At 57.3% G+C, this 11862-nt stretch overlaps 2 protein-coding genes across 6 annotated transcripts; one reads left to right on the top strand and one right to left on the bottom strand.

The window, feature by feature from the left end:
* Positions 1 to 349: 349 nt before the first annotated feature.
* On the bottom strand, positions 350 to 4985 carry LHFPL5 (LHFPL tetraspan subfamily member 5). Of its 5 annotated transcripts, XR_005626191.1 has the most exons (5): positions 3701 to 4985; positions 3068 to 3156; positions 2756 to 2992; positions 1954 to 1986; positions 350 to 1696 (listed from the first exon to the last, which is right to left on the bottom strand). XR_005626191.1 is itself a non-coding variant. In XM_039695936.1 (4 exons), the coding sequence occupies exons 2-3, from the start codon at positions 2979 to 2981 to the stop codon at positions 1970 to 1972; spliced, it is 243 nt and encodes an 80-aa protein (XP_039551870.1). In that variant the 5' UTR covers positions 2982 to 3050; positions 3215 to 3262; the 3' UTR covers positions 350 to 1696; positions 1954 to 1969. The 5 variants fall into 5 exon arrangements, 2 of the variants coding, with proteins under 2 accessions (XP_039551870.1, XP_039551871.1); XR_005626190.1 differs by lacking the exon at positions 3068 to 3156 and having other exon boundaries at positions 2756 to 3019; XR_005626189.1 differs by lacking the exon at positions 3068 to 3156.
* Positions 4986 to 5574: 589 nt separating this feature from the next.
* On the top strand, positions 5575 to 7809 carry CLPS (colipase). Its single transcript, XM_039695935.1, has 3 exons — positions 5575 to 6925; positions 7366 to 7488; positions 7568 to 7809. The coding sequence occupies exons 1-3, from the start codon at positions 6830 to 6832 to the stop codon at positions 7700 to 7702; spliced, it is 354 nt and encodes a 117-aa protein (XP_039551869.1). The 5' UTR covers positions 5575 to 6829; the 3' UTR covers positions 7703 to 7809.
* The last annotated feature ends 4053 nt before the right edge of the window (positions 7810 to 11862 follow it).

Below are 11862 nucleotides of genomic sequence, written 5' to 3'. Positions count from 1 at the left end.
CATGTTCCTTTAGTGGTAGATCAGGTTCTCTATGCATATAATAATAAAAAGGCAGGTAACATACCAAAAAGTGTTTTAATTCTGAGTTAACCTTTTTTTTTCTTCCTTTTATCTGGCATTTTCCAGTTGTGGGTCACTCCTGTATCTGTTGCAGGAGGACTGCAGACAGTACTGGCTTCCAGCTGACTGTGAAGGTAACACTGGCAGGGCAAACAATTCCTGTGGTCCTGACAGCTCACCCAGTCCTGATGAAGGAACATTTCCCAGTGCAGGGTCTGCACTCTCTGACTGCTGAGAGCCCCTGCCCATCCTTCCTTCCCTTCCCTCTGCCAGCCCTGACTCAGGGGGGTTTTTCCACCCTGGCAGCCAGGGCTAGAGGCAGCCTGTGAGCTGCAGCCCTGCAGGAGCACTGTCACAGTTCTGTACCTCTGCTCCTTCCCTGGGGTCTGTTCATTTCCAAACTGCTGTGACATGCTCACACTAAAGGATTTGTACTTGCTGTGTCAGTCTAAAAACCTGAAGGAAAATACATTTTTATTCTTTCTACTTGGGTGCCTTGTCTTTTTTTTTTTTCCTTTGTGAAAGCCCTGCAATAAACAGATTATTTAATAACTGAGCCCTAGTCTTCATACATTCCCCTTGTGATTCTGTTCTGAGTCAGGGGCTCAGGGGTGGAATTTGCTTCACTAGTGAACACTCAGCTTTGATTTCCAGAATGAGACAGGTAAAGATTTTGTTGCTGGTGTTGTGATCCAGTTTAAAAAGGGGAGAAGAGTAAAAAATAGGACAACTCTGCTGGAATCTTTCCATTCTAAAATACATTTTTCTTCAATCTGTCATATCTGCTGTTTTATCTAGCCAAAAGTCTCAGTAAAACCTTCCCAGACATTTTTTAGAGGGAAGCATAACACGGGAAGGGATTTGTTAGAACTGAACTGAACTGGAGTCCTGCAGGAACCAGCAATTCACAGCGAGTAGAGATGAAAATGATAATGCAGGCTGGTTTGTGGCTCTGAGCAGGTAATTGCTGCTTTGTCTTCTGCAGAAATGAGCTGTGCCAAGGGCTGCCATGGCTGGGTGCTGCACGGATGGGAAATGATGGCTTAATCAGGTTAATTGGGTGGTGCAGGGAGCTGCTGCTGACTGGCACCATCTGCTGTGCTCTGCAGGTGCTGGCCCAGCCCAGCTCTGGCTTTGCTGTCTGGTTTTCTTTTTTTTTTTTCCCCAGGAAAGTGCCCTTTTCCAGAGGTTTGGTGATTGTTGCCCAGGGCAGGAAACTGATTCATGGGAATTGGCCTGTCATGGTATTTTTCCAGTAAAAGGGAGACCTGGAATATGGCAGAGGGTTTCCTCTGCCCTCAGGAGACCAGCACAAAACCCAAAACACTGATGTTCTGGTGGTGTTGATTTTTTTTTTATTCATAAATAATTTCCTTGAAAGAACATGTACAAACCCCCCCAAAAGCAGCAAATTGCCATCCTTGCCCTCTTCTCCCTCTTGCTGATGGACTCAGAAAAACTTTGTGTCCATTTTGGGCTCTTCCCACCAAAGAAGCTCCACAAGAGCTGTGAGCCAAGAGCAGCCCCATGGGTGAAGAAAACAGCTGTAGAAAATCCACAGAATTTGGTAAATTTAGGCTTCCTAGAAGAGTCACTTCAAAGAAAAGGGCTGATGGAAGAAGAGCTCTGGATGTCCCTGGGAACAGAAAGTAAGGCAGCTGTTGGGAAATGTGGTATGACTTCAAATTTTATGCTTCTTTTATTTTGTACTTGGCAAGGGTTTGTGCTTTCCCAGTTTTGGGAGGCAAAGCAAAGACAATTTCTTCTTTAGCCACAAATAAAACCAATGTGACTCCAGTACCAAAATCAGCTTTCAATGCTTTGGTAATCAGAATACAACAGTGACATTGTGGATGCTGGGAATATTAAAAATCTGTGTGGGTTTTCACTTACGTGGTGATCGGCTCTGTCAGTCATTTCCCTCTTCTGTAAAACAAAAAGAATTGCAGAGTTAGTGTGTAAAGCTGAAAGGATCAGTGTGTTTTGCAGGTTTGCTTTCAAAAAGGAAGACATTTAAAACAAGATGAGAAAGCCCCAGAGGCCTGGGAAATGTAATCTGGGTGAATTTGGGCTCCTGCCTTGCTCTCCATCAGTTTTCTGCCTGCTGCTGGCTCTGCCTCCCTGCAGAGCAGTGTGTGACTGTGGCAGGGATGGAGCCACCCAGCATCCACCCAAGCAACAGCAACGACCTGGGTGCCCTCAGCTGTACCTTTCACATTTTCCAGATTCTGTGCTGCACTGGTATTTAACTCTGAACTCATAGAAAGTGTCAGCAAGTTCTCCTCACAGCTCAGTCACACACAACAATTCTTTTGCACCCCAGAACCAAGGAGACCACTGCAGCTTCAGGCCCAGAAAGTGCAAACAACAAAAAGGCTCAAAAGGCCCAAAAAGTGCAAACAACAGGGAATTGAGGAGAGCAGCCTGGGAGGATGGGACTGCACAACCTGGAGCTGAAACTGGACCATGAACCCCAACATGGAAACGGACCAAAACTTATAAAAGTGTGAAAACTCCGAGTCCATCTCGGGTGGAGCCACAGCCAGGCTCTTGCACTGCCCAAGGCGCATCCTTTGAAGTCCTTTTCACAAATCTGCTTTATTCCTTTATTCCTTTATTCTGCCTCTGTTCCAGGCAGCCTCTCGGGGCCCTGCGGGGCTGAACCTCTGTGCAGCAGCGATGCCCCCACACCCACCTTTACTCTCCACCTTGAAATCCGAGGGGAGGAGGTTGTCCTGCCGGTTGCCCAGCACGAAGGCCAGGAAGGAGAGGATGAGGGCGTCCAGGATGCCGATGATGCACAGGATGTAGGCCCAGCGCACGGTGCACGCGCCCAGCGTGTATTTGTCAGTTTTGTCCCCGCACATTCTGCGCACCTCGCTCGAGTCCCAGCCGTCGGGGTAGATCAGGCACCCGATCATCAGCCCCGTAGCTGCAGGGACAGGGGCACACTGAGCTCCTGGTGATGCAGAAGATTTTTTGCTTTTTATGTTTTACGTAAGCTAACCTTATAATTCCTAAATATTGTTTAGTCTTATTCCAAGACTGATTCCCAACCATCAGGGTAGATCAGGCACCCGATCATCAGCCCCGTAGCTGCAGGGACAGAAGGACACTGAGCTCCTGATGATGCAGAAGATTTTTTGCTTTTTATGTTTTATGTAACTTCGTAGCTTTGTAGATTGCTGCAGCTTTCTAGTACACACTGAGCTCCTGGTGATGCAGAAGATTTTTTGCTTTTTATGTTTTACGTAAGTTCATAGCTTTGTAGATTGCTGTAGCTTCCAGTATTTTTCTAATCTTTCTTCTCTACCTTTAGGAATAGTAAGCTAACCTTGTAAGAACATTCCTAAATATTGTTTAATCTTATTTCAACAAGAAAACCAACTTCAAGAACGTTCTGTTTTCCAATCTGGACCAGACACAACAAAAGTGGGGCAAAAAACCCCTCTGGAATGCTTCCAGAGGGTCAGGGCCCCAGGAATTATTACCTAGCCAACTAACTTTGATTGGACACAGTGTATGATAAGTGCACTAATCTCCTGACCTTATAAAAATTGCAGAATTACTGCACCACATGTGCTTTTTGCCATGTTGTTCACCTGCAAGCTTTCAGCTAAAGGTTTTATTTTATACTCACCCCAACTGGAAAGGTGAATTCTATTTTCCAGGCACCAACACTGAAGTGGAGAGAGCAGCTGGAGGAGCAAACATCACGCTGCAAACACATCAGGTGCCACAGGCTTGTCCCTTGAAGGCCCTGTGGGGGCTCATCCCCTGTGCTGGGCTCTGCTGTGCTGCACAGGCAGGGAGGAGCAGATCTGCTGTGCCAAGGACGCCCAGCACCAGCATCTCCTGTCACAGCGTTGCCCAGGCAACATCTCTGCTCCCTCTGCACAGAGCCCTGGCCCTGTCACTCCCAGGAAATATCTCCAAACAAAGCTGGAATGGGTTTGGTCTGTGTGAGATGAGACCCTGGCCTAGCACCTTGCAGCTGATTCCAGCTCGGGGTTTGCTGAGGTGGAGCTGCTGTCAGCAGCAGCTTTGTGGGCAGATTAATTCTGCTTGCTCAGCTGTGGTGGTTCCAGCAGCAGCTCCTCCTGTGACTGCCCTCAGAGCTCACACACAGCCCTGGCAGCTGCTCCAGCCTGGTCATGGGGTCCCCAGTGCCAGCAGGCTGCTGAAGGGCAGCTCGTGCCCCAGAATCTCAGAAGTGCCTTTTTCCCCCGCTCAGAGAAATTGTATTTACTGGGCAAAAACAATGACCAGGCTTGGGATGAGTTAATATACGAGGTTTTTGGACATGATTGACAAAAGCCCTTCACGTGCTGCAGATGTGAGGCAGTCCCTGACTCCTCTCTCACAAGAAACAACCCCGTGGAGGAGAAGCAGATGTTTGTCCCTGCTCCTCAAGGACATCTGCAGCCTCCTTAAATGCACCTTGTCCCACACCTGCGCTCCTTCTCTGCCACCAGGTGCTCAGGAAACCAGAACCCCCTTCTGGGGCAGTGGCCTTGTCCTTTGCCAATGTTTTCTTTTCCCTTGGCTTGGGGACAAGCCAGCAGCAAGGTGAGCAGGCAGCTTCCTTGCTTTGCAGAGAGGATTTCTCTTCATGGAAAAGCAGTTGGTTCTGCACACAGAATAAATCTATTTAATAAATAAATCTATTCAAATAAATAAATTTATTCTGCATACAGAATGAATCTTCCCTGTAACTAACAGAGAAATGGGGAAAGCGGGAAAGAAATAATTTCTGTGAAATTGTGCCCTGGTTCAGAGCAAAGGCCAGGAAATTGATCCTCCCTTAGCCTGCCCACTTTGTAAAATAATTCCTAAAATGCAGCAGTACCTGTCCGTCCAGCCAGAACTGCCTGTGACCATTTTCTCTCCCCCCACTCAGAACAACAACAAAAAAACCTGCAAAAACTCCCCTCCGGTCCCGCTCCGGCCCCGCCCGGCGGCAGCGGGGGCGGCGGGAGGCTCCGGCAGCGGCGGGACCGCCCCGGGGGGCGGTGATTTCTCCTCCCACCCCCGCCGAGCCGGGGGGGGCTCGCGAGGAGCCGGAGCGACCCCTCTGCCGCAGCCGCTCGGGATGCGCTGCCGGGATGCTCCGTCCCCAGGGCGCGCCCGGGGGATGCTCTCTCGGGATGCGCCCTTCGCCTCCTTCGTGCGCCCTGAGATGCACCCTGGGGTAACCCAGATATCCCCAGTTTGCCCCCCATGGTCTGTTCCGGAGTGTCCCTGTGCCCCGGAGTGTCCCTGTGCCCTGCAGTGCTCTCAGGGGTGCCCTCTGTCCCCCTGTGCCCCCAGTAATGCCCTGGGCTGTGCCCCGGAGTGTCCCTGTGCCCTGCAGTGCTCTCAGGGGTGCCCTCTGTCCCCCTGTGCCCCCAGTAATGCCCTGGGCTGTGCCCCGGAGTGTCCCTGTGCCCTGCAATGTGCTCAGGGGTGCACTCTGTCCCCTCCCCACCCGTGCCCTGCAGTGCCCTCAGGGGTGCACTCTGTGCCCCCAGTAATGCCCTGGGCCGTGCCCTGCACACCCTGGATGTGCCTGGGCTGCACCCCACACCCCTGTCTGTGCCCCAGGATGTGCCACACGCCCCGGGATGTGTGTTAGGATGAGACCCAGGATGTGTCTTGGCCCCCACACAGCGTGCCAGGGGCTGTGCCATCACCCCCACGGTCCCACCGGGCTCTGCTGCGTGCCCTGTGGGGTGTTCCAGGTTCTGTGTCCCCTTGGCTGCTCCCCTCTGGTCACCAGGGCCCTCCTGCACTGCTGGGGGGCACAGGGGCTGCTGCATCACTGGGGCATCCCCACGGCTCCACTGCAGAGAGGGACATGGCCCATCCTGCCAGCAGGACACCCCGGGGTGCCAGCCAGCGCCTGGGCAGGGCCAGGTCTCTGCCAGGGCCCCTGTCCTGCTGCCCCGGGAGAATGGGCACCCCCAGAGGGCTGCGGGCACTCGCAGCCACCTTGGGACCTCTCTGCAGGAGCCACACCTGCCCTGCATCCTGGGTGACCCCCCAGGTGCAGCTCCTGTCCTGGGCACAGTGCCACGTGAGGGTGTGACAGTCACCCAGGGCCAGCCCCAGCATCCCTCCCCTGGCTGCCCAAGGCCAGCGTTTTGTGGCCATTAATCATGTCCTAGAACAGCTAAGCCGCTGTGGGCACCAAAATCTGTGCTGTTCCCAGGGTTGTTTTCTTTTTATCAGCCCCACACCCCAGGCACTGGCACAGGGCAAGCACTTGGCAGGGCAGGCTGAGGTGCTGGCCCTGGCTGGGGACCTTGGTGGGCTCTGGCTCTTGCAGGGGGCTGTGCTTTCCTGCACAATGTGAACTCTCTCCAGCAGTTTTCTTGGTGCCCGTGGTTCCTTTGGAGAGATGGAGGATCGGGTGGCTTCCCCATGGGGCAGAGCTCCTGCCAGGGCAGCCAGCCCTCACTTTGCCCAGGAGCCACCAGCAGCACCCAGCAAGGAGGGCACTGCAGAGAGTCCAGCCCCACTGCTGCCAGCAGGAAGAAGAAGCACAGCAGTGCCTTTATCTTGTGTTCCCTTTGGCCAAAGGAGCTGCTAAGGGCAGGTTGACATGGACAGTCACCTGGGGACAGGAGCTGGGAGCCCTGGGAGCCCTGGCATGGCTGGGCCCTTGCCCTGGGCACCGCAGCCCCAATGCCACGAGCTGAGGTGTGATAGGAGCAGCCACATCAGCTGATGGAGAATTGTGGCTATAAAAAACCCCTGCTGGCCCCTGCAGAGCCACACCGAGCCCACCATGGCCAACGTGCTGCCTGCCTGCCTGCTCGTGGCCCTGCTGCTCCTGGCCCCAGCCCTGGCAGAGCAGCAGGAGCGAGGGCTCATCATGAACCTGGTAAGGGGAGAGCAGCCCTGTGCTCGGCACAGGAGGGTCCCACGGCTGCAAGGGAGGGTTGGAGGGGCCTGAGGGGTTTTCTGGTGTTGTGAGGGAGCTTGGAGCCTGGGAAATCAGCTCTATAAAGGGGTAGGGAACGCAGAAAATGGATCAGACAAGCTCTCAGCTGCTTGAGCCAGCCAGGACCCCCACCCTGCGTGGTTCACAGGGCCTGGAGAGGGGAAATGTGGTGTCTCAGCCCTCCTGTGAGTCCAGCAAAAACGCACTGTGAGCTGGGTGGTGTTTTGGGCCAGCCTGAGGAAATGCTGCAGAGCGGGAGGCTGGGGCATGGGGGCAGCGCTGGTGCTCAACACCCCCCAAACCCCCTGGGCTCACAGCTAGGGTGAGATTGAAGGGCAGCAAAGAGGCAGCCGGTGCTCAGGCCCTGCCCTGTGCCGCAGGACATCGGGGAGCTGTGCCTGCAGAGTGCCCAGTGCAAGAGCGGCTGCTGCCACCGCGTCGACGGGCTCAGCCTGGCCCGCTGCGCCCCCAGGGCAGCCGAGACCCAGGAGTGCTCTCCCAAGGTAGGTGCAGCCCTGCTGCCAGGGCTGGGCACGCGTGGGGCACGTCCCCCACGCTGCACTGAGTCGCCGTTCCCTGCAGAGCATCTATGGGGTGTACTACAAGTGTCCCTGTGAGAACGGCCTGACCTGCGACGCCGACAAAACCATCGTGGGCTCCATCACCAACAAGGACTTCGGGCTCTGCAGGGACCCCCGGGACTCCAGGAGGCGGTGAAGAAAGAGCCCCCCTGTGCCCCTCTGTGCCGCCCCTGCCTCTCCCCCTCTCCAGGCATTCCTGGCTCTAGCTGTGCAAGGATTTGAATAAAGACCAGCTTCTGCAGAGCTGCACGGTGGTGCTTTCACTCGAGGCAGGTCCCTGGCCCAGGACAGGGACAGCAGGGTCAGATGTCCCTGAAGAAGCCACCTGGACACGATGCTTTACCTGTATGTGTGTGCAGTCATGCAGCAGGCTGGGCTGGGCCAGCAGCAAGGCGTGGGCTGAGCTCTGCTCCAGGGCAGTTGGGAAAAGGGGGTGCAGGGGAGGGGAAGGTGCAGCAGCCCCAGGATCTGAGGGGGCTGCTGGGCTGTGCTTGCCTCGGTTTGTTTCCTGCTGTGGCACACAGCAGGGTGAGGAAGAGGAGGCACCTGTCTGGCAGAGCTGTGGAAGCAGCAGCAGGTGAGGGGATCATCAGGGAGGGAGTTCTTGGCTTCTCCAGTGCAGATTTCACTCCATGTTTTTCTGTCCCTGGGGATCACAAGAACCAGGCACAGCTCCACTCCCCACAGCCCCGAGGGCTCTGCACCAGATGGGGAGGCCACAAAGGTTGGGGGCACCCCCTGGAAACTTCATTTTCAGGACAAGGGGGACTGGCAGCTTGGGGGTCTGCACCTGCAGAAACACCAGGGACACAGCTGGGAGGGTGGCACAGCTTGGGGGAAGGGGAACATGGGGACAATATGGGGACCTGCTGGCTTTGCCAGTCTGGCTCAGAGGGGCTGCAAGGGGAGAAAATTCTGAGCTGGATTTTAAACTTGTGGTGGGTGGTTCAAATGTGGAGGGTCCTGTTATTGTCGTGGTGGTCCTGGCAGGAGGCCACCAGACCAATGTCCTCACTGGTGCAGGATGAGGTGGGGGTAAGGGGTGGCAGGGGACAGGGATGGGGACAGCAGCCCCAGAGGCGGGGGCACACAGCACACGGGGTCTGTGCCTGGACCCCCCACCCGTGCGGGGTCCCCAGCCCCACACGCTGCCCCGCAGCACCCCGGAGAGGCTGGCATTTCCTGGGGCACGCACCGGGGACCCGGGGAGCCCTGCCTGCCCAGGGCCGGCCCCGGCTGCAGCTCCGTGCTCTTGGCAGGGGCAGGATGCGAGCAGCGCCCAGCCCCGGCAGAGGGCAGCGACAGCAGCCTGGCAGGGACCCCCGGCCCGGCAGGGACCCCCGGCCCGGCAGGGACCCCGGCCCGGCAGGGACCCCCGGCCCAGGGCAGCGCAGCCTGGGGGTCCCCGAAATGTCCCCAGCTCTGCTACCCCTCGAATCCTGGAATGGGGGTCCCCGAAATGCCTCCAACTCTGCCAAGCCTCGAGCCCTGCAGTGGGGGTCCCCAAAATGCCCCCAGCCCTGTCACCCCTCGAGTCCTGCAGTGGGGGTCCCCTGGAAGGAGGAGCGGTGATCTTTGGGGCAGGGCTAAACTCTGGGGTGCTCCATGGGGCTTTTGTGGTGTCCCCGTTTTTGCGGTGTCCCCACGCTGGCAGAAGGGCGAGGGGGGCACCAGAGAAGTGGGAAGGGGGGGGGGGGCTGGGCTGAGGGGGGGGGGGGGCTGTGCTGAGGTGGGGGTCGCATAAATCCCCCCCTCGCCCCGCCCCATCTCAGCCCTATATTTACTGGTGAAGCCGCAGCTTTGTTTTGGCAGCTCCCGGCTGGTAAATATTGGCTTAAACCGAAAACCAGACGCCTGACTCACGGCGTCTTAACAAACACAGGAAGGGGCCCCTGGCGCGTGTGGGGCGCTGGCAGCCCTGGGGACAGGGGGCACCCCCGGCAGGGTGGGGACAGGGGCACCCCGGCAGGGTGGGGACACCCCCAGAGGGTGGGGACAGGGGACACCCCGGCAGGGTGGGGACAGGGGACACCCCGGCAGGGTGGGGACCCCTCAGGGCAGAGCGGGGCATCCTTGAGCAGGGCTTTGCTGCAGCGAGGGTCCCTGTGGGGGACAGGGAAAAGAGGGGTGCAATCATTGGGGTGCCCCCTCCTCCTCCCCTGCCCTAAAGCAGCGGGGAATGTGAGACTGAAGGGACCCAGGGCAGCCCAAGACCCTCCCCAGGCTCACCCCATCAGCAGGATCGCCCCCCCAGTGTGCCAACCCACCCCCTCCGGGTCACCCAAGGGTGCCCTGCTTCCCAGGGAGGTGTGTGGCACATCCTCCGCCCCGGTGCCCCCCCGGCCCCCGGCCGCTGCTACCCGAGGGTACAGGATGTTCTCACCCAGCCCAGCTCCCCAACCTCTCCCCGCCTCTCCCCCCTTTCCGCCAGCCCTCGTCCTTCACCTCTCCTCCTCTGCGCTGCTTTAACCCTTTTTATTGCCCCCGAACATCGCCTTTTCCTCTCCTTCTTTTCCTCCTTCTGGATTTCTTTTTAATTTCTGTGCAGATGCGCTGGAACTCCCTCCCTGCTCGTTCCGGGGTGTCCCTGCACCCCCAACCCGCTGCAGCTCCAGTGGGGTGCCCACCCAATGCCCGGCTTTGCAGACACCCCCAGAAAAGCCACCCCACTCCCAGCCTTGTGAAACACTCCAAGAAAAACCTCTCAGTGTGTCTCTGGGTGTTTGCTCCTGCAGCCCTCACCCCGGGGCAGGGGGGCTGCCAGCCCCAGCCCCTCTGGGAGGGGTGAAATGTGTTTTTTGGGGGGGCTGAGCAGCCCCTGGCCCCCACGGTGGAAGGGACAGGCAGCAGCAGGAAGGGACAGTGATTTCAGCAGGACACAACCTGATTAACTCCGTGTCCCCTCACACAGCACGCCCCAGTTTGCTGCAGCCTGGGGTGATGCCCCTGGTCCTGCAGCAGGGTTTTGGGTTGGGGGGCACAGGGGGGCTTTGGGGCAGTCCTGTGCTGCTTGTGCCATCTGAGGGGCTGCCCAGAGCCATCTGGAGTGCACAGAGGTGTTTGGGGGTGCACAGAGGCTCCTGGGGCTCCCTGCCTGCTGCTGGCTCTGGGGTTTGTCCCCCCCATAAGCCTTTATCCCCCCAGGACACAGCTGGGGCAGCTCGGGGGGGCAGGAGCCCCTCTCAGGGCGTCCCTTGGCCGTGGCAGGATCCAGAGGGATGAAACACATCCTTGCAGGGTGTGGGACACCCCAGCCCTCGGGGAGATGCCCCAGTGTGCCCCCACCACCCTCTGCTGGCCTGGGGCACCTCGAGCTGTGCCTGCAGCAGCGAAACCCCCGTGGCAGCTCCAGGTCATGGGGCACAACGGGGTGCAGACCCCAACTGCAGACCCCAGGGGTGTGGGGGCCTGATCCTGTGGCTTAGGGTTTTCCTAAATCTGGGCCAGGTTTTCGCTGTCCCAGGGAGATGGCTTTGGGACGATGCTGGCCAGAAGCCATCCTTCAAGCTCCCTCTGGAAGAAAAGCAACCTTTCTAGCAAAAAAAAAAAAAAAAAATTCATGGAAAGCTCTGGTTTGCCTCTTGTTGCCAAAACCAATTGTTGATGATTTTTCACGGCTGCTTTGGCTTTGCCTTTGCCTGTGACAGAGGGAACAATGTCAGACATGCTCCTGTTTTCCCACTCTGATATTTTTCCCCCTGAAGCTGGAAGAGGGGAAGGATTAGACTGAAGGACAGGGACCCATCCCAGGCAAATATCAGCCCCAGGGGCTCCCAAACCTGGCATGAGGATCTCAGTCTTTCCCCCATCCTCGGGGCTGCGAGTGGGGTCTCTCAAAGATGCCCCCCCAGAGCTGCTGAGGGCTGAGGACTGCCCAGCTCAGGGCAGTGGTGGAGGTTACAAGTGGGACACGGGGACAGAGAAATGGCCCTGGGAGAACATCCGGGCACCCACACACCTCCACAACCCCCCCGATGCTGCCCAGCAGGGCACACATGGAAAAAATCCTGAATAATTTGTGCTGCTGGGAGCAGGGCACTGCAGGGAGGTGGGGAGGGCAAGGAGGGGATGCTGGGGTGCTCTGAACAGCCAGCCTGGGGGAAGGGCTCCCTGCAGCTGGGCTCCCCCTCATGGGGTGGTTTTAGCCTTAAATTCCTTGAAATGCTGGCGAGCTGGGCTGGGGGAGCAGACCGAGGGTGAGGATTTTGGGGGATACCTCCATGACATTGGTGGGGATTCACTCTTGGGGGGGCTGAAAGGGAGTTGGGGTGATGCTGGGGGGATGAGGGGGGATAT

The sequence above is a fragment of the Passer montanus genome, unplaced genomic scaffold, assembly GCF_014805655.1.
Source record: "Passer montanus isolate IOZ18808 unplaced genomic scaffold, ASM1480565v1 scaffold93, whole genome shotgun sequence".
In the NCBI taxonomy this organism is placed as follows: Eukaryota; Metazoa; Chordata; class Aves; order Passeriformes; family Passeridae; genus Passer; species Passer montanus.
The sequence above is the reverse complement of the archived record's forward strand: the minus strand, read 5'-3'. Positions and strand labels throughout refer to the sequence as shown.

Excerpts from the sequence above, each read along its gene's own strand:
- LHFPL5 (XM_039695936.1), bottom strand. The coding sequence starts at position 2,981 with ATGATCGGGTGCCTGATCTACCCCGACGGCTGGGACTCGAGCGAGGTG.
- CLPS (XM_039695935.1), top strand. The coding sequence starts at position 6,830 with ATGGCCAACGTGCTGCCTGCCTGCCTGCTCGTGGCCCTGCTGCTCCTG. Across the intron at positions 6,926-7,365 it reads GAGGGCTCATCATGAACCTG|GACATCGGGGAGCTGTGCCT; the intron begins GTAAGGGGAGAG and ends CCTGTGCCGCAG. Across the intron at positions 7,489-7,567 it reads CCCAGGAGTGCTCTCCCAAG|AGCATCTATGGGGTGTACTA; the intron begins GTAGGTGCAGCC and ends CGTTCCCTGCAG.